Source organism: Haliotis rubra, unplaced genomic scaffold (genome assembly GCF_003918875.1).
Source record: "Haliotis rubra isolate DU_JTF1 unplaced genomic scaffold, ASM391887v1 Scf590, whole genome shotgun sequence".
NCBI classification, from domain to species: domain Eukaryota; kingdom Metazoa; phylum Mollusca; class Gastropoda; order Lepetellida; family Haliotidae; genus Haliotis; species Haliotis rubra.
The window spans coordinates 150,010-175,737 of NW_025767291.1; the positions used below are offsets into that span (position 1 = coordinate 150,010).

The window sequence follows — 25,728 nt, forward strand, 5'->3', positions numbered from 1 at the left end:
ATGGACAGACGCTCGGGTAATCAGATAACTTCACTGAGTGAGTGAGTGAATGAGTATGGTTTAACGCCGCTTTTAGCAATAACACGGTGGCGGGGGACACCAGAAATGGGCTTCACACATCGTACCTATGTGAAGAATCGAACCCGGGTCTTCTGGTCCACTGGGCTACCCCACCGCTCCACCATCACGGAGATCAATATGACAGGACACATAATACTTCACAAAAATATACACATTTTATTCCAAGTTCATTAGTGCGAGGATTATATGCGATCAAAAATAGGCATATTGAATATAATCAATACATATATTCATATCTTATTTATATTTGTTTACACACAGCTTACCAATTGCGTGCAGGAATATAGTTATATATCTGCTCAGGCTGAAATTCTTGAAAGCCGCCAGTACACAGACACTTATTGGACATAGACGTTGACACAGAAATATGTTATTCAGTTAAAGTTTAATTTTTCGATTTAACCTTCAGTAAATTTATACTCGAATGTCATCCCACATACATTCCACTGAGTGATACTCGATTTTTATTAGCGTTCGGTTTTATAAATACATTTAGAGGTCATAAATCAACGATAAATGACCGCAACATTGAAAATAATCTCCTTATTACACCTAATTCATAATCTCCTAATTACTTGTCGCATGAAACACTGAAGGAACGAATGATAAAAACATCGCCGAACAGTAATTCGCGTTCGAAAAAACATGTCTCATGCATTACACACTTGTATATCCCTTAGTGCCAATTATTAAATCTTTAAATGGTCACGTGTGAGACATTTTGGCCACATAAAGTTGTTCAAACTGTACAATGTAACAGTTACTGCATGTATACACATGTGATCCTGACATTCACATGTAGTTTGAGTGACACATACTTCTGAGCTATTTGTTCTTTTTACTCTTCAAAGACATTATAAGATCCTTAAAGTTTGGATGAATATGCTCAAATTAAGAATAACAATATTTTGGCAGAGGACAACTGCAGGATATAACTATCTGGTTGCTACAACAAAGTTTAACATTATCAACGATCCGTGAAGATCCGGGTTAGAATTGATCTTCAGCGATCCATGCTTGTCGTAAGAGGCGACTAACGCGATCGGGTGGTCAGACTCGCTGACTTGGATGACACATGTCATCTGATTCCAACTGAGTTGATCGATGTTCATGCTGTTAATCACTGGTTTGTCTGGTCCAGACTCGATTGTTTACAGGCCGCCGTAATATAGCTGGAATATTGCTGAGTGCAGCATTTGACAACAAACAAATTACATGATATACATACATTGACAAATCGCCTCCAAAAACAATGAACCTATAATCTGACAAATCTTACTGATAATTTAACAATCCACTATTCTGTTTATGTTTTACTGGAGACGACATAAGTGTATTTTGATGTACGGCGTTTTAGATATATATACCACAAGACACAACTACCAGTCTAGGACAACACAATCAGAGTGCATAGATCAAACAGCATTATTACGACGTCTTAAATCATCAGGTAATCATATTAATGTATTCAGCAAGTCCGCTGTTGATCCACACAACCTTGGCTATAAACGTTGTGGAGTATTGATCCCTAGACGACATATACTGGACAAAAATTGTTAGGGATATATGTACATTTTGAAATTATGAATGATATATTTATTCATTGACAAACTAATAAAATATCAATCATAAAAATACCAACATCTTTAACTTATTTTGTCCAGTATATTATGTACGAACAAGTCGTAATGAGCCCCAAACAATGGTTGCTCATAAAGATACCATGTGAAGTTCATTTCTGGCATTCCCCACTGAACAAGGATTACTTAAAACACTATATGCGCGATGTCAGATAACGGTTTGTTAAATATGGAGCTGGGATCCTATGTTTTCGTCAGCTGTTGTCTTTGGACGCACTTCCAATTGTCAACACAGTGAGTGAATTTGTTTACACCTCATTTAGCGATATCCAAACAAACATATCGGAAGCCAGAAATGGGCTTCACATATTGTACCCATATGGGGAATCCTTGCACGTAATTGCAGTAATCAACAGAAGAAACATTACACATCCACAACTTGGCCAGTTGATCAAGGGAATAACATATGATGAGTTGCTTTAGTGAATGTGAATTAACCTAACTCAAAACACAAGGAGCACTGTTATATTCCACGAGTTCATAGTTCATGACGTATATATACACGCGAATTCCAGCTCAGCCGCAAGCACTTGTTCTTTGTCCATGTGGATGACTGTGAGCTACAAATCAAAGGTTATCCACAAGAGTCTAAAACCACAAGCACTGTTTATTTGTCATTGGGGATGTCTGTGTAGAGACAGCTCAAACGTTATTCACAAGGGTCTTGCAACCACAAGCACTGTTTTTTTGTCATTGGGGATGTCTGTGTAGAGACAGCTCAAAGGGTAACCACCAGGGTCTCACGAACACAAGCACTGCATCTTTATCCGTGTGAATGCCCAAGCTGTATTCACAAAGGTCTGACGATAAGCACCGTTTCTTTGTCCATGTGAACGTCTGTGGAGATACATCTCCAAATTTATTCACAAAGGTCTGACGAACACAAGCACTGCTTTTTTGTCCATGTGAACGTATTTGGACGTCTGATATATTTAATTGTGTGTTCACACGGCTCTGACTCCAGAAGCACGTTCTAACTGCCAGTGAGAATACGCCTATACATCCATGTCCTGTTTTACAGTAACGGAAACCTAGGTTGCAGCTGAACAACACAGGTGTCATGCCATGGATCATAGCAGCCGAGGCCCTCATAATGTGGACATTCTTTTAATGCCAGTGGATCAGGTAGCTCATTCACAATATACGACTGGACGTGACAACCATAGTTTCACGTTTCATGGAGAGGCATGGTTAATCATCCAAAAGAAGATGGCTAGGTTCTTCAAGGCCATAGGAGTACATCCTCCTCAGTTCCGATAACCACACTGTAGTCACACAACTGAGAAAAACATGCACTCTATCTTTTCTTTGGGAATAGTTTGAATGTTAAACAACGCAGTGTAAGTGATGCAAATTCTGTTGTACGACCGTTCGCAAAGTCTCAAGAACACCAATATTAATGATTATTAATGATATACTGTAACACTGGTTCCATGCTACTCCGACATTTTCAGACCAGTGATGATCCGGGCTAGAATTGATCTTCGGCAACCCTTGCTTGCAGTAAAAGGCGAATAACGGGATCGGGTGGTCAGGCTTGCGGACTAAGTTGACACATGTCATCGTATCACAATTACTCACTGGATTTACTGCTACAGACTCGATTATTTACAGATAGCCGATATGTAGCTAGAATATTGCTGTTTGCAGCCTTAAACAGCAACAAAACCAAAACCCATTTTTTCAAGTAAATAATGCAGATTTTTGTGTATTCATCCATCGATCGGGATCTCTCCTGATAATGCACATTAATACATTACATGGAAAACAGGTTTTCACCCATTTCTCATCATCTGGTTTTCCTTGTCAGTAATGTTCGTTAGCAGCATCCCCTGACACCGTTAGCAGCATCCCCTGACACCGTTAGCAGCATCCCCTGACACCGTTAGCAGCATCCCCTGACACCGTTAGCAGCATCCCCTGACACCGTTAGCAGCATCCCCTGACACCGTTAGCAGCATCCCCTGACACCGTATGGTAGTATTGACATGTTTTCATCCGAGATAGTTACGTGGAAATTGCACGATACATCAGTTCCCCATCCAGTGGCTATCAGCGTATCTCCCCATATAGGACGGCCACGCCTGTTGGTCGTATGGAAGCATCTGAGAGCATCTCTTGTTCTTGTTCTGGGGCTCTGACATGGTTGTATTTTGACACGTGCATTTGATACGGACCCTGAAAACCAGAATTATGGTGAAGTTAAGAAACAATGGCAGGGGAGAGAGGCAAAATGGCAGATTGATCGACCTACTCAAGAATGTGATAAACAGATGCATGTATGATTATTATTGACTTGTTTCTATAACTGGAGTATAGTGGTGAGTGAGTGAGTCTCATTGGCCTTTCCGCTCTCGGAGTATATAGTGTGTTTTTATAATTTATTATTGCATTTTTATTAGCTGTATTTCAAATTTTGTGGCTTAGTGAGAGTGACTTAAAGTTTGACGCCGCTTTTAGCAATATTCCAGCAATATCACGGCGGGGGACACTATAAATGGCCTTCACACTTTGTACCCATGTGGAGAATTGAACTCGTGTCTTCGGCGTGACGCGCGACCGCTTTAACCACGAGGCCACGCCGCCGCCCCGTAGTATACTGAGGAACCTTGGATGTAAGCAGAATTATGGCGAAGTTGAGAAACAGTTGCAGGGGAGAGCTGCAAGCCACCGATCACTTCGAGTTAGCAAATATAACACTTCTCCCGGACGTGCACCAGCTCAAAGAGCTTGACCACTCTTCCAAAATGGAAGTACCTTAATTAAATAGATGAATGTATGACTGTTTCTGGCTAGTTTGAAGAAATGGAATATACTGGAGATGCTGGAATGTGAGCTGCCTTTGCCAATTTCCTTGGAGATCGCGCTAAGAATTTCATGTAAAACTCAAATTTCCGTCGTTTTGATGCTTGTCGTAAGAGGCGACTAACGGGATCGGGTACTAAGGCTTGCTGACTTGGTTGACCTATGTCATGGTATCTCAATCACGAAGATCGATGCCTACGATTGTGATCACAGTATTGTCTGGTCCAGACTCGATTATTTACAGACCGCTGTCATATAGCTGGAGTATTGCTGAGTGCGGCTTTAAACAGCAAGACAATACTTCTTCAGAGTTATCCTACCTTACCTATACACTGTCATCTGGCCCATGTGGATGTTCAGCGGGTTGTAATCGCCCTGGCTCTCGTACACACCGTCATCAGGCAGTTCATGACCGCTGTTTTTAATGCAGTCTTGGGTGATTACACGTTCATAGTTGTCGTGGTCCAAACCGTAGTACTCACCTAAAGAAGTTGACAGACACTGAATATATTAACAATTCTAGCTATAGGTTACCTCGTGTCTTCTCATATTTCATTCGATCGGTCCCTAGTATGGGGATCTACCTTCATTGCTGGGGATCTACAGCCTGTTTATATATCATATTATTCTGATAAAAATACAATTTTAAAGATATGTGCTAGTTCCAAATTCAGTTTCTGTGATATTCCTGTTCATTCTACTGTCCTTCGTCATAATTTAACTGTATGTATCATAAACTTAGAACTTGTTTTAGTCACGATATGGCTCAAATACCGCCGATGTGACTTTAAATGTTAACTCATTAACTTAGTCAAGCGATCGCTTCTTAATAAAGGCTTTTGTGTATTCTGTATTTGTGGACTATATTAATTGTGTTATCTTCATTTGACAGAACGTTGGATGAGTAGAAATTCTGAATGTAACTGACTTCAGATATATCAACAATACATAACTTACTTTTTGGATCAAAACGAATCTTCTCGTTTGCCATGTGGTTAGATATGCATTTCTGATCCTTGGGTAAAATTGCATGTGTCTTCGCTGGGTAAAACCAATAGGTAGCAAAAATATAATCCATGGTATGATTATAATCTGGATGATCAAGTGGTAAAGTTGACGGGGCAACAGTTCCCGTTGATATCAGCCTCTGAAGGCCATCTGCATCATGTGGACCAACATGGCGTCTCTTCCGCCTCCGGTTTTCTGAATGGTCGGGCGATTTCAATTTGTTACTATTTCGTTTCTTCCTTCTCATGTACTGTCCCCGATGTCTATCGTATCCCATCTCCCTCTTCTTAATTTCATTTAGGAGCTTTACATTTAAATCTTTTAATTTTTCAACATTCATGAAATCGTTGTCATTTATCTCAGCTTCTCGCTTCTTCCTCATAAAATGAAATTTTTCCTCTGGGTGAGATCTCTTCTGAGACAACTTATATTTAGGGTAATCCTGACGGTATCTATCAGTATCATCATAATCATCATCATCTCTCTGGTAATAACCCGGATACTGAGGGTCCGTGTTTAAGTCATACGGAAGCTGGTAGTAGTCCGTGTCATATTGGTTCCGTCGTGGAGAGTTGTCTCCCGTTGACATGTAGCCATTTCTAGAATTCCCGTCATCTCTGTTCCCGTTCCGAGTTGGACTTCCCAAACCAATCCTGTCTCTGGATCCGAGCACCTGTCCATTTCTGTTCAGTTCCTGTCTTGTCGGTATTTGAGCTCCTTTCTTTCGGCTGGATGTCTGTTCATTGCGGTAGTTTGCATCTGGGGAAATGAATTCTTTAGTCTGGACAGGAAGTGATGGCATCCTGTCGTCACTGGTAATGGTGTCATCTTCTGGCTGCAAGAGAATACACAGTATTTATATAGTGCACAGAGACAATCAACAGATTCCTGTAAGATTTCCATAAGGGTAAATAGCTGCGAAAAGATCACCTATCATCAGTGATGACTCCAGATGAACTAACAGGGCAAGTTGTCTGGATATACAACTTCTTTATTACAATGTAATCGACAATAAAATAGTCTTTGAATATATCTATTTTGATAGTAACAAATAGTGGCATTTAAAATACATTGAAACGGAGCCCCAGTGAAATGTTAGATTAAGAAGCTTATGAAATCTAGACTTGTTTCATTTAACATTGTAGGAGGGTTTGGCAGTTGGAAAAATAATGAGATTCACGGACCGTGAGATAGACTAACAGTATAACTTAGGTACCAAAACGCACAACAGAATTGAGCTTTGAGGCTAAAACACGAACCTTCCAAAGGCCCTTAGCCTTCAAGATATACTTGTCATAATGGCTGTTGAGGTTTGGATGAGACGCAATGAAGTCCAGAGCCTCTTTACTTGTGTTGATCCAGGCCGAGTGTTCCACACGCTGTCTCTCGCCTGAAATAACCACAAGTTCAGTGGAAATACGTCTTCTCTTCACCATTGACTGCCATTGGACATAACAAATAAAACAAATTTTCGCAGGAGTGAGAAAGTGACTTTGGGTTTATGCCGCTTTTAGCAATATTCCTGCAATATCATGGCGGGGGACACCAGAAATGGGCTTCCCACTTTGTACCAACTTCAGGAATCGAACCGGATAATCGGCTTGACAAGCGAACGCTTTAACACCTTGGCTACCCCACCGCCCCTTTTCGTGCAGGAGACCTTATACATGAACGTGTCAACGTGTCCTCTGTAAACGCCATCTTACTCTGAAAGTAGCTCAGGGTCGCTAAACCAAGGTCAGTGCACAAATCGGCTTTGTACCATGAAAGCTATTAGCTCGACAACGTCGCCTCACTGACGGCGTAAGATGCTTGATGAAGGTGTGTACAATGTGTAGAATGGGAACTTTGGTCTGTTCAACATTCCATTAGTATATATTTAGCTGTATACGTTTAGCTAATCCATATAAATAATGAGGGAATGAATTCATCGTGACTGTAACCTGACTATAGTCCGTTTGGTTCAAAAGCGGACCAATGAATTGCAATCTAACTCAAAAACTACTAAACATATAATCCTCAATGCAACGCTGATCATAATCAAAATATCAGACCAACTCTGTGATTTGTTTGCAGAATTTATGTCCTAAAATTAAAAAAGTTGTTTAACAAACTATCATTAAAATATTGACACAGTTCACTATTTGTTACGAGGGAGGAGTGCAGAGAAAGGGACAGCCAGGTGTTAGAGAAGCACGTGCACAAGTGCCGACAAAGTTATTGATTCATTAACCTGTGCTGTGCTGTCTCCATCCTTTCTCGCACATCCGGCAGTCCCTTTCTCTGCACTCCTCCCTCGTAACAAATAGTGAACTGTGTCGATATTTTAATGATAGTTTGTTAAACAACTTTTTTATTTTTAGGACATAAATTCTGCAAACACCTCTCAGAGTTGGTCTGACGTTTTCATTATGATCAGTGTTTCATTGAGTATTTCATGTTTATAAGTTTTCGAGTTAGATTGCAATTCATCGGTCCGCTTTTGAGCCAAACGGACTATAACTGTAAGTAAAAACCACAAATCCTCGTCTTTTCATTTGTTTGTTGTTTAACACGGCACTCAGCAATATTCCAGCTATGGCTGCGGTCTGTAGATAATCGAGTCTGGACCAGACAATCCAGTGACTGGCATCATCAGTGCAGCGATCAACACAGCTGGGATACGATGACATGCACAGCGAAGCCAGGGTTGGTTGGTTGGTTGGTTGTTTCACGCCGCACTCAGCAATATTCCAGCTATATTGCCGTGGCATGTAAATTTAATCAAGTCTTGGCCAGGCAATCAACAGCATGAGCATAGATCAACTGGCACACGATGACATGAGCATGACAACTCAATCCTGTTAGTCGCCTCTTACTATCTACACAGCTGGGATACTATGACTAAGGCCAGGGAGTCCGCCCATCCCGATCCCATTCGTCCGTTATGAATTTTATCACCAGAATGCACATGCAATGTAGCAGGTGTATATATTTGTATTTTAGTCTTATTTTTTGTAAATAAATATATTTCAAGTTTTGTTTCTGTTGAACTTTATTCAACAGAGGTGTGTGTTTGTCATTCTAAGCCCAGGCCTCAGTGATCAATCACAACCCAAGCTCCACTACATTCTTTGTCCAGCCCTCTGCTGATCAATCACACCCCAAGCGATCCTGTGATTGGCCAAATTTAAACTTTACCTTCTTGCTCTGACTAACTCCATATTGCCATTTCACTATGCACTGCACTGGGAGTATTCACAGATCACCACAAAAGGTTAGTTTATAATTCATCTTTATTTCTAAATAGGATTAAATAGTAATCAAAGATTATGCATTATAAATAAGCATCTAAGAAGTAATTATATTTACATTGAATTATATATTTCTATTAATGTTTTGAATGAATGTGGTTTAGAGGCTGAACTTTAAACCTAAGCAATACTGTATTTTAATATTATCTTGTATACATGCTAAGTTACTAGTATATCTACATTAATGGAATTGCATAAGCTGTGCATTTTGTTATTCAGTGTATTTAGTCACTCTAAGTATTTATTCCTGCTCTTTCTTCTGCAGGACATATCATGAATGGTGACATTTCAAGGGTATCACGTTTTTCACCCTTGTGCCACACATGGGGTATGTGTAACCATTTTACTTAATATGTACTGTAAGCATTTTCTATCGTATCATCTAATAATACATAGTTGTAAGTAATGTAACAGAAATGATTGTATTGCTTTGATGATGATATGATATATAATATTATATTATGTTTAATATGCATATACTATATTATCTGTTGTTTCTTATTACAGGGTGACTATCGTATATAATAAACGTAAGCCTCACACCCGTAGCTGTCTTGGTGTCATCTGTATAAAATAATAGATAAAGCCAAGAAAACCCGGTTACATGTTTGGAGCCCCAGTGAGGAACTTATGTGATGCCTGGATACCCGCATGGAATGCAAGTTTGTGAAAGAACTGTAATTATGGTCGATTTGGCCATCACACGAGTGACTGTCAGGTCCATGTTGTTGGGTCTTGTGACCCTAGGACTTACTGAACTTTGACAGCGACCTTGACCCAGAGACTCCAAGGCAGGTCAAGTTGACAATTTGCTGTACTTGGTTTGGTGATTGTGAATTGTGACTCATTTTCCGGACTATTTTGTTTCTCGTCTTTAATTGGATATATTTATATTGTTCATCTTGAACTGTAAGTACTGTTTCTACATTTTTTTTTGCAATATTGCTTTGACTTTGTTTACATTTGACATGTCTGTAAACATTCATCTTCGAATTTTCTGTCCATTATGAACTTGTAAATATTTGCCTGGCATAACTCCTTGTTGTTTCTTTAAATACCTTTACGGTTTGTAGCATTGCTTTTGTTTACATATTACCTGCAGGTTATTTACCCTCAATAAGATGTAGTGTCAACTGCATTTATTTTCATTTGGTGTACACATATCCATATCAATTTGCGTTTCTTTATACTTAGCTGCAGCTTAGTTAGTTAGCATTTTGTTGTGCTTGTACAAGCTTCACTTGTGTTCTCGCTTATTTCCATACTGTAGTCTCTTTAATCATTTACATTGTTTTAGGTGTGACGTGTGAGTATGATTGTGTGAATATACTTAAATCAATAAACTTAGCCAAATAAACTTTAGTTTTAAATAAACTTAGCATTAAACTTCAGTTTTATCTTAGAATATAAATGTCATAGTTAACTGCACTGCACTACACTTAGTTCAAATATCTAACCAGCTCATTCGCTTTCTTTGTCTCCCTCTTTGCCTGTGGTCTATATTCATTCATTATGTAGGGTCCATTTGTAATTATCATCCTTTGCTTTTGTATCCGTTTGCCGTTCGTGATTATTTTGCGTTTGCGATGATTTTGCTCCGTTTGCGTTTGTCGTGAAATGTCTACATCATGATGGCGTTGCCTTGAGTCGCGACCCGTTTTGTACATATTGTCACGCGTTCCGACACACTGTGGTCTTCATAGTTATTGTAGTCCACATATTTCATTATTCTGCATCTGCCAACCATGGCATAATCTAATCTTAGGGTCAAATCTTGTTAATTACCCATGTGGGTAATACTTGCATTGCCACATAAACCCAACTGATGTCCTTTAATTTGTTTGTTTGCCGCTGAAAATACAATTATTGTACCCTCACTGTATGTGCTACTTTTGTATGGGATTAACACATCGTCTTTGTAGCTATTGACACATTCACAAACCACCATCTACTGCATCAAGTCATTGTATCCATGCCTTGGATCCATGTCTGATTTTGTTTATTCTTTACTTGGAGTCTTGTGCCTTTGAAGATGAATTTCTCTGAAGAAGAATATGCTAGTCTTGTTGATAGTTTTGCTAAGATGGGGTTGCATCCTAAGGCCGATAACCCCGATGACTTTAAGTCTTGGTTGAAGCAGTATGCCACGCAGGGTGGTCCAGTTGTGAAGAAGGAAGAAGCCTCCACTTTAGATGGTTCTCAGCCAGAACAGGTGCCACTTAGTTCTAAGGTTGCTTATCGTCACTTCCCTAAACTTCCTTTGTTTAGTGGAACGGCCGGCAAGGATGCTGACTATGATGTTTGGCGGTATGAGGTGAATTGTCTGATGGAGTCCAAGGCCCATGACAACTCTGTTATCCTTCAGGCTATTCGTCAGTCACTGAAGGGTGAGGCGGCTCTTATTGTGATGAAACTTGGTCATCATGCTTCCATTGTGGATGTTCTGTTGAAGTTGAAGAGTGCTTTTGGTACTCTCCGCCGAAGTTCTTCATTATTTTCGGAGTTCTACAGCTCCTACCAGCAAAATGACGAAGACGTAACTGCCTGGAGCTGTCGACTTGAGAGACTGTTATACCAGTTAGCGGAACAGAAGCAGATTTCTTTAGCAGAGCAGGATGAGATGTTGAGGTCCAGACTTTGGGATGGATTGAAGACTTCACTGAAGAGTCTTGCTGCTCATAAATATGAGAGTATCTCCAACTTTGATGAGCTTAGACTGTGCCTCCGTGAGATAGAATTTGAACAGAACCGAGCCAGATCAGATATCCAGAAGTCTAAGTCGAAGCCCGCATCCGTCAACATGGCCAGTAACCAGCCCGTCTCTAAGCCTGATGACATCGCTGAGCTGAAGGGGATGATCAAGGATCTGACCACGAGTGTATGCGACCTACGTGACCAACATCAGCAGCTGTCAGCCCAAGTGTACCAGCAACAATCTCCCTTTGGTTCTACCACCCACGGACAGCAGTATGGGAGAGGGCCACCGAGAACAAGAGGTCGCGGACGGGGAGGACGAGGATATCAGCCAGCTATGTATGATCCTCGATCCAGCAAGTATCCTGCTCCATCTCCCGAGGGAAGGAATGCCGCTGCCCCCTTCCTATTTCTATCAACCTGGGGCTGGAGCTAACGACAACAGATCTCTCACACCAGGACAAGCATCGGATCATGAGCCTGTGTGTTTCAGGTGTGGCTATCCCGGACATTTGTATTATGGTTGTCGTGTACGTCTTGACCATCTTAAGAGGCCTTTAAACTCGGCCACGCCTATGGCCCGGGGGCGCCCGTAGGTGCTACATCTAGCCCTCGTGTATTCGCACACACTGACTTAGTTGGGAATTCAAATGAGGTAGATATACTTATTGAGAATATTCCGGTTAGGGCGTTAGTGGACACAGGTGCCACAGTGTCTATTGTGTCTAGCTCTTTTTATGATAGGTATCTCACTCATATTCCCATACATTCAGTAGATAGCCTTCTTAATATTGAATGTGCAGGTGGAAACTCATTACCTTACTCTGGTTACATTGAGGTTAAGGTCAAGGGTATTGGTGATGGTTGTGATGACCAAGATGACATCACTTGTTTGTTACTTGTTGTGCCTGACACCAGCTATAATGCCAAAGTTCCTGCTCTTCTTGGGACTAATGTTCTTGGAGTGCTTTTGGATGCCTGCAGAAAGGTTAATGGAATCCGATTCCTTCAGACGGCCAACCTCTACACACCTTGGTACCTGGCCTTTAGATGTATGATGCTTCGAGAGAAGGAGTTAGAGAAGAATGGTGGGAAGTTGGGCTTTGTTAGATCCATTGAATATAAGCCTGTAATCATACCTGCTAATGGTTCTGCCATCATCCGTGGACAACTGTGCAAAGGGATTCCATATCCACAAGTGTGTGCCCTTATACAGCCAACTGTAGACTCTACTATTTCTAAGGACTTAGACATCATACCAGTCGTTGTGAGATACTGCCATGACAGACCAGATGAGATACAAGTTCATGTGTCTAATGTTACTACCCAGACCATGATTGTTCCAACTAAGGCTCTGCTGTGTGAACTTCAACCTGTGACAATAGAAGACCTACCAGACATGAGATGTTCAGACTCTGAGAAGTGGATTGACGACATTGAGTTGGAGGAAGATGGACTTACACATGATGAAGCTGCACAGGGACTGGAGGTTATTAGGAGATATGGTGACATCTTCTCTAAACATGATAAAGATCTTGGACATTCCAACATGGTCAAGCATCGGATAGAACTCTATGATGACGTGCCCTTCAAGCAGAGACATCGGCGTATACCACCAGCAATGTATGATCAGGTTCGGAGTCATCTTCAAGAACTGTTGTCCTCTGGTGTGATTAGACACTCTCATAGTCCATGGGCTTCCAACGTTGTGTTAGCCAAGCGCAAAGATGGCCGTTTACGTCTATGTATAGATTTTCGCCAGCTGAACAACCGGACAATTAAGGACAGTTATGCTCTCCCGAGAATTGAAGAACTTTTAGATTGTCTCGGAGGGAACAAGTTCTACTCAGTGCTGGATATGAAGAGCGGCTATTACCAAGTTGAGATAGATGATGACCACAAGGAGAGAACGGCTTTTACTGTAGGTCCACTCGGATTTTTCGAGTACAACAGGATGCCGTTCGGCTTCAAACGCCCCAGCGACCTATCAGCGCCTTATGGAGAAGTGCCTAGAGGGACTCAACTTGAAGATCTGCCTTATATACATAGATGACCTCATCATATTTTCCCGGACATACGAGGAGCATGTGGAGAGGCTGGAGCTCGTCTTTAGAAGATTACAAGAATGTGGATTGAAGCTCGCCCCACAGAAATGCAAGTTCTTTAAGAGAAAGGTGAGGTACGTTGGATATATTGTGTCTGCTGAGGGGATTGAAGCTGATCCAGAGAAGATAGACAAGATTCAGCACTGGCCAACACCATCTACTCCAGAAGACATCCGGAAATTCTTGGGATTTGCTGGATACTATCGGAAATTCGTCCAGGACTTCTCTAAGATCGCCAGACCCCTCTCAGAACTTATGCCGAAGTGTGCCACCAAGAAGTCGAGGTCTAAGACATCCCAAACTGCTTGGAACTGGGGTCCTGCTCAAGAAGAAGCTTTCCAGGAGTTGAAGAACAGACTTTCATCACCTCCAGTCCTTGGGTTTGCTGACTTCTCAAGACCTTTCGAGCTGCACACTGATGCTAGTACCCATGGCCTAGGAGCAGTCTTATACCAGGAGCATGATGGTCACCTACGAGTTATTGCCTATGCAAGTAGGGGTTTGAATCGATCTGAACGGAACTATTCAGCGCATAAACTCGAGTTTTTGTGTCTGAAATGGGCCGTTTCAGAGAAATTTCACGACTATTTGTATGGCAATGATTTCGTAGTAATGACCGACAATAATCCCCTGACGTATGTACTTACTACAGCACGTCTGGACGCCACAGGACATCGGTGGTTAGCTGCTCTAGCAAGTTACAACTTTACCATCAAGTACCGACCAGGGAAGAACAACGTTGATGCTGATGTGTTGTCTCGTTTGCCCAGCAAAGACCCAGTCCCAGATGGAAGACCTGTCTCGTGATGTGGTGAGTGCTATTTGTAACAAGATTTGTGCACCTAATCTTGTTGAGAGTTTGTGCTTGTCTACAGAAGTGGTTCCAGGAATTGAAGCAGATGTAAGTGACCATGTGTGTGCTGCCAACGCAAAGGATTGGCGCCGTGCTCAGCTGAAGGACACATCCCTTGCTGTTATCATGGAGCATCTGGAGAATGCCACAAGACCTGACAGAACTCAGTTCCAAGGAGACCCAGAGATGACTACTTTATTGAAGACATTTGCACATTTGACTTTGAGGGAAGGTGTGTTATATAGAGTCACCAGCATGGATGGATGTGATCAAGAACAGCTAGTGCTACCTTCCAGATGTAGGATTTCAGCACTCAGAAGCTTGCATGATCGTGTAGGACATCCAGGCAGAGATCGGACCTTATCCCTACTCAAGGAACGTTTCTACTGGCCTGGTATGACCAAGGATGTAGATGACTACCTGAAGATATGTGAGAGGTGTCTGAAAAGGAAGGGAAACACATCCATCAGAGCCCCTTTGGTGAGCATCCAGACGTTGCAGCCTATGGAACTGGTCTGCATGGACTTCTTGACTCTGGAGCCATCCAAGGGTGGTCAACAGTATGTGTTGGTCATTACTGACCATTTCACCCGGTACGCTCAAGCCTATCCTTGTCGGAATACATCAGCCAAGACGACAGCAGACTTGTTTTTCAACAACTTTATCATCCATTACGGTCTGCCCAAGAGGATTCATTCCGACAAAGGAGCCAATTTTGTTGGTAAGCTGATGTCAGAGCTGTGCCTGCTGCTTGGGATCAATAGGTCGTCCACAACACCCTACCATCCCATGGGTAATGGGATGTGTGAACGCTTCAACCGGACCCTATGTGATATGTTGGGGACTCTGGAACCAGACGCCAAGAGGGACTGGAAGGCTCATGTTGGACCCTTAGTCCATGCATACAATTGCATTCGGCATGAGTCTACCGGACATTCCCCCCTTCTTCCTTATGTTTGGGCGTCACCCAAGACTTCCAGTGGATCTAGCATTTGGACTTGACATCCAGCCAAGCAAGCCCAAGTCACTGCAGCAGTACACAAAGTCATTAAGAGATCGACTCCAAGAGGCATATCATCTAGCTTCACAGAACAGCAAGGAGGCACAGCAGGATCAGAAGACCTACTTTGATAAGAAGGCAAGAGCAGCAATTATAGAGACTGGTGACCGAGTTCTGGTTAAAACCGTCGCCTTTGAAGGAAGACACAAACTAGCAGACAGATGGGAAGGTGACATTTATACAGTTCTTCGTCAACCGAACCCCTCCATCCCTGTCTATGTGGTCGGAAAGGAGAATGGTGAAGGTAGGAAGAGAGTTTTACACCGGAATCTTCTACTTCCCATTGGTGCACTCCCTGTACCGGATTCACTAGCACCAGAGCCACCGAGACCTATCCCGAAACCAAGAAGATCAAAGAGACTTGCTGTTCCAGTCGAGGAACCAGAGGATGACGAGTCAGACATATATTTCCCATCGTCTGAGCCGTCAGTGTCAGCTGCGGATATAGCTGATAGGCCAACTGAGGCTAGAGCAGAAGTTGAAGACTTTGCATTGGACGAAGACGATTTAGTTGGAGACGCAGTTGGGAGCCAGCCAGACCAGCCTGAAGATATTTCAGCTGAGGCTGATCCTGCTGCAGAGAGACATCAGATGTGGAGACCACTGACGCAGATCCTGGTGCAGCCCCAGAAGAACCTGCCAATGTGGAAGATGATCCTGAGTCAGTTGAAGATGTGCCGGCACAGCAACCCAGAAGATCAGGGAGGACTCGGACACAGCCACGGTGGATGTCTAGCGGTGAGTATGTAATGTCTGCAGTTCCACATCCCGACTGGAAGATCAGAGCTGAGTATCTCAGTTCTCTTATCAACGCTGGAATGCTCGCCAACGACAGTACTGATGTACAGAATGCATTTCTCTCCCTTGTTTTAGGCAAATGATGAGGACATCATTTTCATCCCGGGGGGAAGTGTGTAGCAGGTGTATATATTTGTATTTTAGTCTTATTTTTGTAAATAAATATATTTCAAGTTTTGTTTCTGTTGAACTTTATTCAACAGAGGTGTGTGTTTGTCATTCTAAGCCCAGGCCTCAGTGATCAATCACAACCCAAGCTCCACTACATTCTTTGTCCAGCCCTCTGCTGATCAATCACACCCCAAGCGATCCTGTGATTGGCCAAATTTAAACTTTACCTTCTTGCTCTGACTAACTCCATATTGCCATTTCACTATGCACTGCACTGGGAGTATTCACAGATCACCACAAAAGGTTAGTTTATAATTCATCTTTATTTCTAAATAGGATTAAATAGTAATCAAAGATTATGCATTATAAATAAGCATCTAAGAAGTAATTATATTTACATTGAATTATATATTTCTATTAATGTTTTGAATGAATGTGGTTTAGAGGCTGAACTTTAAACCTAAGCAATACTGTATTTTAATATTATCTTGTATACATGCTAAGTTACTAGTATATCTACATTAATGGAATTGCATAAGCTGTGCATTTTTGTTATTCAGTGTATTTAGTCACTCTAAGTATTTATTCCTGCTCTTTCTTCTGCAGGACATATCATGAATGGTGACATTTCAAGGGTATCACGTTTTTCACCCTTGTGCCACACATGGGGTATGTGTAACCATTTTACTTAATATGTACTGTAAGCATTTTCTATCGTATCATCTAATAATACATAGTTGTAAGTAATGTAACAGAAATGATTGTATTGCTTTGATGATGATATGATATATAATATTATATTATGTTTAATATGCATATACTATATTATCTGTTGTTTCTTATTACAGGGTGACTATCGTATATAATAAACGTAAGCCTCACACCCGTAGCTGTCTTGGTGTCATCTGTATAAAATAATAGATAAAGCCAAGAAAACCCGGTTACAAGGTCATCATTGTCATCTCCAATCGGACATGGACTGTGTATGGATTCAGCGCGTTACAAGTGGACTGTTATTATTATTATTTACAGATTGAAAATAAAAAAGGCAGCAGAGAGGGTTCGGGTGATCCTGGCACAGTCAGGCTGGTAAGACTCATCATCAGCTCAGGGTCCTTGCCCCCTCTACACGCAGCCCAGACAGCGAATGCGACTTCTCCCAGGAAACACTGCCTAGTCGAACCCACCAAGAACTTTCCGGAGAATATGAACCGTCCCCAACACTGCAGCCTTCTGCATTACTCAGAGTGTCAGAAGGGCTGTGCTCCCGGTGGAGAACCCGGGCACTCTCCTGATCTGCGCTAAGAGATCAGGAGGTACCAAACCAAGGGCACCGAGAACAATGGGGAGCCTGGCGACAGTGTACTTGGGGTGCAAGCGAGACATTTCAAATGCGAGGTCCGCATATTTAGCATGCTTTTCCTGAATCTTGCCAATGACGTTGCTGTCAAAAGGTACAGAAAATTCAATGACATAAATAAATTCATTGGCTTTATCAAAAAGGACAAGATCAGGTTTGTTGGCTGGAATTCTTCTGAGGCTGTATATGTGCCTATTCCACAGAAGCTATTATATGTTCATGTGAATTATATGTCATTGCATGACCGTCCACCATTCCACATCCACTATGTTGGTCTGCGAGAGTGGTAGGTTTGATTGTGAACTATAGTAGGCTTTCTTCCACTGCTCTCAGATTGGTTGGTTTGTTGTTTAACGCCACACTCGGCAATATTCCAACTCTGACGGCGGTCTGTACATAATTGAATCTAGACGAGACAATCCAGTGATTGTCATCATGTGTGAGTTAAGTTTTACGCCGCACTCAGCAATATTCCAGCCATATGGCGGCGGTCTGTAAATAATCAAATCTGGACCAGACAATCCATTGATCAACATTATGAACGTCGATCTACGCAATTGGGATACGACGACATGTGGTCAACTATGTCAGCAAGCCTGACCACCATCCGGTGAGTCACCTCATACGACAAGCATGGGTTGCTGAAGACCAATTCGAAACTTCACGGGTCACAGCACCCAGAACGCAGTGTTAACAGTTTATCTTTTTGTTTCCATTAACGGGGCTGGAGCTGTCCACTAATGATTACAGATGTGTGGCTTACCTTTTAAAAAGGTGAACTGCCCTCCCCCTCCCTCGTGGTCCACAGTCGGCCACCCAGTACAGGAAGATGTCGTTGCCCCTCCCCTCAAGGCTGATGGTCAAGGAGGAGGCCTGTGCTCCGACTGTGTCCTTCACTGGCTTGTCCAGAAGTGGGGCACCTGTCTTACCGTCCACCACTGTAGTCTATGGCAAGATGATACATGCAGTCAGAGTAGGCCGGATTAGAGCAAGGGCAGGAAACTCTAATCTGCTTGGGCAGGTAGCTCTAATCTGCTTGTGCAGGTAACTCTAATCTGCTTGGGCAGGTAACTCTAATCTGCTTGGGCAGGTAACTCTCATCTGCTTTCCAGAAAGCGAAGACTCAAATTGTGTATGTTGAGTATGGGGAACGATTAGAAGGATATTGTTCATTCCACAGACATTTTCAAAAGTCGCTGTGAACGGGGAATATTATCATTTTACGTTATAATTTGAGATTATAGTATAACTCCTTGTTTTGCCTGTGTCTTTACTATGATGGTAGATTGTGCAAGTATGTCGACTACCGCACAACATACAATCAGGTATTATTTCCAATGCATCATTCATTCATGTATAAATAATGTTTATAAACGATTACTTTAATAAGTATTTTTGTGATACATATATATTTTGTACATTTAATACAATCAAACACTGCTGTGTCGAATGTTTTAAGGGACCTTATTGGATGGTTCGAGTTATCCAGGGTTGACTAAACAAGATATACAAAGTGGCTAAACTTTCACTTCGAGACAACCATATGAACGGGACATCAACGTTCGACACAACAGTGTTTGCTAGTACGCGTTTCCCTGCACCACCACAAGCACAAATACCTCTGAGTAATAGTAGACAGGAAACCCAGGTCCACGAGAAAACTTTACAAGGAAGTCGGGCACGTCGTCGTCGTTGTAGTAGCCGACAGCCGGGGTGCTGAAACGACGTGGACAGGTTCAACGCTGCCATAATGAAACGGCGTTGCGAATTACGTATGACATGACCCTGTTGTCCATTTATGCCTACGGTTTATCAATATAAGTGAGTCGAAAGTAGCCATGTGGCTGTTTACCCTTGTCGCGAACACCCGGTGTCATGTGATCATTTCACATAGTTTGATCGTTTTTTCACTCATATTCTTCTGTGACACTATTCATCTGAATTCAAGTGCAGTGTTTACCTACATAAAATATGACCGCCTCCGTGGTGTAGTGGTTAGAGCGTCCGCCCGGAGAGCGGAAGGTCGCGGGTTCGATACCCGACCGCGTTAACCCAAAAGACTACTTGTTGGTCCCTGCCTGGCGCTCGGCATTAATGGGTACATCAAGGACTGGTCGGCTCGGAGTCAGTATCATGTGTCTGAGTGGGGTATTCATGCTTCACTGCGGCATGGCATCTCAGTGGGCTAGCACTATAAACCCAGCCTAAGCCTGGGCTTGTACAAGCAGCCGCACATACACATACACACGCATGCACGTCGTCATATGAGCGAAATATTCTCAAGCACGACGTAAAACCCAATTTCACCTCACCTCACCTCACCTCACATAAAATATTACCACTGTTTTATCTACCTACATGTATTTCTATAACTTTAGTGTTAACCTACACATAGTATTGCCACTGTCGTGCTTAGTTATACTATTCACACTTTGCTAAGGATCAAATCATGTCATAGATTCAACAGAAAACTATGTGGGGTCAAATTTGGTTTAAATATTTAAGCTAATTGTGAGTATGGATCCTAGGTTTCAGTGTGTCCTTTCATCTTGTGGATCCCATACCTGCTACTGACAGGTGATGTGTACTTGTCAATGATTCGTGCCATGATTTGCAAAATGGTTGATTGGTGCTGTAGTGATGATAAGTTGTGTCACTTGTATTATCTGGGTGACCGGAAGCGGCATGGCTTGTATGGGGTAGTCATGAATAAAGTGTGGGACTGTCAAGACGTGTCTCTCATCTGTGCATGTGAGGAACCCTGCCCTGGCAAACACTACAGGTGCCATGGAAACCATTTTTGTGGTTACTCATGTATCAAGTGCATAAGGTTAGATTATTGGCTGTTTGCCTAAAGAGGCGTTTACCATATTATTATTTATCCAGTTTTAAATGAATACTTTCAAATTATAAATCTACGTTTAAGTAAAGTTGAATTTTTGTGATCCTCATCAAAGTATCCCTTCGTACTGCTGTTGGAGCCGAGTCTTTATCAGGAGGCCAGGGTTTCGTAAAGTGTAACTGTGCTGGTAGCAAGAGATGTGGAACCAAGAATTGCAAATGCTATAAGAACAATCTTCTGTGCAACAGACGGTGTCATTCAAGTCTCACTTGTCAAAACAAGTAATGCAAAGCTCTATGTTAAAACTGGATAAATAAAATGTTCACTTATTTTTTTGTGTGTTTCATTTTTTAGCATAAATGATTTAGTCATTTGGTCAAATGACTGATAATTTGAGTCTTTTGGCCAAATGCCTCATTGTTTTAGTCATTTGACCAAATGACATCGTTTCAGTCATATGACTAAATGACTGGTTTGACAGATTGACTGTAACATATATACAGTACTGCTGTCGTCTTTAAGTACTCGTGCCTAGTGAGTCAGTGAGTGAGTCAGTGAGTATGGTTTTACACCGCTTTAAGCAAAATTCCAGCAATATCGAGGGGGGGGGGGGGACACAAGAAATGGGCTCCGCACATTATATTCTTCTAAGGAATCGAACCCGGGACTTCGCCGTGACAAGCGAACGCTTCAACCACTAGGTTATCCCACCGCCCTGTTCGTGTCTACCTACATACAGTTCTGACACTGTATGGTTAATCTACGTATAGTATTGACAATGACTTATTAGCCTGCAAAAAGTATTGGCAGTGTGATGTTAACATACGTCTAGTATTGTCACTATCGTGTTAACATACGTCTAGTATTGTCCCTATCGTGTTAACATACGTCTAGTATTGTCCCTATCGTGTTAACATACATATAGTATTGTCCATGTCGTGTTAACATAGGTCTAGTATTGTCCCTATCGTGTTAACATACGTCTAGTATTGTCGATGTCGTGTTAACATACGTATAGTATTGTTCCTATCGTGTTAACATACATATAGTATTGTCCCTATCGTGTTAACATACATATAGTATTGTCCCTATCGTGGTAACATACATATAGTATTGTCCCTATCGTGTTAACATACATAGAGTATTGGCACTGTCGTGTTAACATATAAATAGTATTGGCACTGCCACGTTTACCTGTACGACTCCGACAGAGGGAGGGTGTAGTTCCACAGCTGAGTGTAGTCGTGGCCGTTGAAGGCGATGGTGCTGGAGTTGAAGGTGGAAATGACAATGTCCTGGACGCCATCCCCCGTAATGTCTATAAGCACCGGCGGCGTCATGACCCCCTTATATTCATCAGAGTATATTGGCACAGCCTGAAACATAGTAGCGAACGCATAAGACGAAAGGCGTTTAAAACAGGGAGCATGAAACAGACTTACTGATCATCTCATTGATCACTACTGCAATGACAATTTCCCAATATCTGATACATTATCAGGTGTCAAATGGATAGAATGTACATGGCTTTAAACACTTTTACCCGCTCTTCACAGATATCAACAAAATTGTTGGGCACCGTCCAACTATTCAGTTAAGCCCATTTCTGGTGTCCCCCGCCGTGATATTGCTGGAATATTGCAAAAGCGGCGTAAAACTAAACTCAGTCATTCAGTCAGCCAACTATTCGGTGTCTTTTTCAGCATACAGGCCTTCTGTTTACATAGCGCTGCTTTTCAGCATGTACGCCTTCTGTTTACCTAGTACTTCTTTTTCAGCATATAGGCATTTTGTTTACCAGCCACCTGTTCCAGCATATGGGCGTCCTATTTACCTAGCGCCTCTTTTAACAATTTACCTACCGTCTCTTGTAGCATTCTGCACCCACCTTGTGCACCTGGCCCTTGTATAGATGGTTGAGGGTGATCCTCCACAGCGACCCTGCATGTGTCTCTCCTCCAGTCCCAAACAGCACTACCTGCGTCCCATCTAGCTGTGTGTACACCTGGGGTGAGTAGTACGTCTCCCTCTCATCCGGCACCCCCACCCACCGCAAGACCTCACCGGTGCGGCCGCTGAAGAAGATGAGTCGGCCCGTCAGGCGATACTCGCTCCCTGTAAACGCAGATTGGAACCTGAGCAATCTGCACAATGGAATAATATTCTGAAATTAAATCAATATCAGGTTTTGTTCATGATGTTGTCATCAGGACATTAACGACTCCCCTTACCAGGATCCTGCAGAGGGTCGCCGCCGTGGGCAGCCAGGACATCCACTACACCATCATGGTCGAGGTCAGCGACGACCTGCGCGGTGTACAAGTTCATAATGCTGTTCCGAGATTCCTGCTCGCCGAAGTCCCACAAGAGCTGTCCGTCCTTTCCACTGATAGCCTGGAACGTCTGCAAGTATACATGCCCTGGTGTTGACACACGTCATTTGTATGTACAGTCTACCATTTGATACATGTCCTCAACCAGCAATAACGGCTGTGAACGAGCGTATTGTATGTGGGCGTGCAGGTGTGTGGATGTGGATGAGAGAGTGTGGCGTTAAACGACAAACAAACAAATAAACACTTAAAACCTAATTGCGATGTTTAATTTATGCGAGCAAAGATCATTCGCATTTTTCGCATATATGTCGCTCTACCATTATGGTCATGGTTGTATATCACACAACAATTTGTGTTCAGTTGTGTTTTGTTGCAGATTGTCACAACAAATGTATTTAATGTTTTCTAAGATATTTTTCAAAAAGGCAAATATTGTTTGTTTGTTTGCTGTTTAACGCCGCAACCTGCAATATTCCAGCTATATGACGGCGGTTTGTAAATAACCGAGTCCTGACCAGACAATCCAGTGATTGACAGTATGATCGGTTTGCGCATTTGTGATACGATGACATGACATGACATTCACCACCCGTTCCCGTCAGTCGCCTCTTAGCAAGCATGCGTTGTTGAAGACCCATTCTAACCCGGATGCTCGAGGGGCCCAAAAAGCAAAACGGCGTGCCTCAGACACAACACACACACACACACACACACACACACACACACACACACACACACACACACACACACACACACACACACACACACACACACACACACACACACACACACACACACACACACACACACTCCCCAACCTTACATCCCCACCCCTACATCACCCACGTCACATGATCCAAGACCTGCTTGGCGTGACTGCAGGGTGGTTTCGTTCTTGTGCTTGTCCCTCAAATGTTAGACTTGGGAACAGCTGCTGAAGCAGTTCCGGGAAGGGAGACAACTTTCGACGGCTTATTTCATTTATCTCAACTGCCGACACAACTCCCTGATGCGGCGGATCAGCATTACTCAATGTCAGAGTCACAATAGCAGGGAATAACAAGAGACAGAGTGTGCAGTGATCTAAATGAAGACTATCGATTCCTCCTGGTTCTCATTTCGAGGAGAGAGACGATGGCAACCCAAGTTACACATGATCTCCTTCAATTTACTGCTCCCTCCGCTGCGCGTGCTCTGACTACGGGTGCAGGAAAGTGGTCCCTGGAGACGGAACTCGACCAATTTCCCGGTTGGTGCACCACGGGCGAGTTTATGAGAGTACCTCGCCTGATGTTCCGCTGTTTGCATACCTGCCAACTCTTACGCATTTGGCTTGAGTCTCTAGCTGTTTTTTCATAATTGATCATTTTTATTTCCTGCTTCCCCTGTTACAGAAAAGGCAATAGAGCCAGGGGACTCTGAGGTCCTTTGCATGAAAACGTCATTGATAACAGGAAAAACAGAAAATAAATTAAACAAAGCACAAAACAACAACACCAGACACCATAACACATTCACTCACCAATCACACTTACAAGCTTCAAATATTTACAGTAAGTTTAAGTTCAAGTTCATTCAGCCTACATTTTTTTTCATTAGGGAACAAGAAGAAAGAATTCAGAAAGTCATTTAAAATTTGTAAAATCATGATATAACATCCACTTTTTATAAAACTTATCTTGTTCACTTTTACTGAAGAATATATTCTTTTCAATAAAATACCTGTCTTGTAAATAATGTCTAAAATGTTTAAAACTAAGAGTAGTTAATAATACTTTACATTTATATATGAAGAATTTAGCTAACAACAATATTAAATCAAACACATCATCTAGCTTTAAGTACCCATGTCACGCTCTCACACCAAACTGGGTTCATATTAAAGGTGAAATATATATCCGTTAAAAGGCACGCAAATAGGTCTGAATACATCGTTTTCAGTCGCCTTTCTGAGAAGAGGATGTCTCTGGCTTCATGGGGCATCAGAACCTGCCGGGATCCTGTCTTTCTCTCATGGAAAACTTGTAAGTTATTACTCAAAGGTGATATTACATTTTTTAGTTCGAAACTTGTTGACATTTTGAGAAGATTATTGATTTGGTAGTGAAACCCAGAAAAACATTTACCATATAACTACGTTTCCCTGGAGCATAAGCGTATGTCAGAAAAAAAACCCATACATGTTATCCCCCAGTAGCATGGGAATCCAAATTAGATAACCTGAAGTGTTGGTTTGGGGGGTTTTTTTCTCTGTGAGTGCGAGATTGTACCAGAGACTTTATCAAATGACAATGTCACGTCATTAAAGTTTCAATTCTTCTACATATTTTTTTCACATACCTAAGAACATATGTTATATTTGGGATAACGCTTTCTCAGATAAGTACAGATCTAGTACTTTTGTTTGAGTTCCATCCGGGATTCGAACCCATACCCACATAGTCAGGCACTCAATCGCCAGCACACTCATTCATGTTCAGCCGCCTTCCTTATGGAAGTCGCAGTGGCTGAGCGGGTTAGGTGCCTCACTTTGAGAGTATGGGTTTGAATACAGGATGAGTTTCAACCCATCAAAAGTACTAGAATCTGTACTTTACTGAGATAGTGTTACGCCGCTTTTAGCAATATTCCACTGAGATAGGGATTCGAACCCGGGTCTAATTGCAAATATAACATGTGTTACATTTGACCACTTTCTAGACTGCACTGCGTATTCAAATATCCAGGAACTTGTTTCTCTCC

General features: G+C 42.2%; 1 protein-coding gene and 1 long non-coding RNA gene across 2 annotated transcripts in view; both read right to left on the reverse strand.

The window, feature by feature from the left end:
* Positions 1–214: 214 nt before the first annotated feature.
* On the reverse strand, positions 215–1,119 carry LOC124255059. Its single transcript, XR_006892615.1, has 2 exons — positions 414–1,119; positions 215–376 (listed from the first exon to the last, which is right to left on the reverse strand). It is a non-coding gene; the product is annotated as an uncharacterized LOC124255059 (long non-coding RNA).
* Positions 1,120–3,685: 2,566 nt separating this feature from the next.
* The window catches only part of LOC124255055, a 33,370-nt gene continuing 11,327 nt past the window's right edge, over positions 3,686–25,728 (reverse strand). The window contains 11 exon segments of the mRNA XM_046688893.1: positions 3,686–3,899; positions 4,852–5,008; positions 5,484–6,369; positions 6,794–6,924; positions 15,817–16,113; positions 18,572–18,612; positions 18,614–18,753; positions 19,428–19,524; positions 21,845–22,026; positions 22,539–22,765; positions 22,882–23,053. Coding sequence (XP_046544849.1) covers positions 3,752–3,899; positions 4,852–5,008; positions 5,484–6,369; positions 6,794–6,924; positions 15,817–16,113; positions 18,572–18,612; positions 18,614–18,753; positions 19,428–19,524; positions 21,845–22,026; positions 22,539–22,765; positions 22,882–23,053 — 2,478 coding nt within the window. The 3' untranslated portion in view covers positions 3,686–3,751.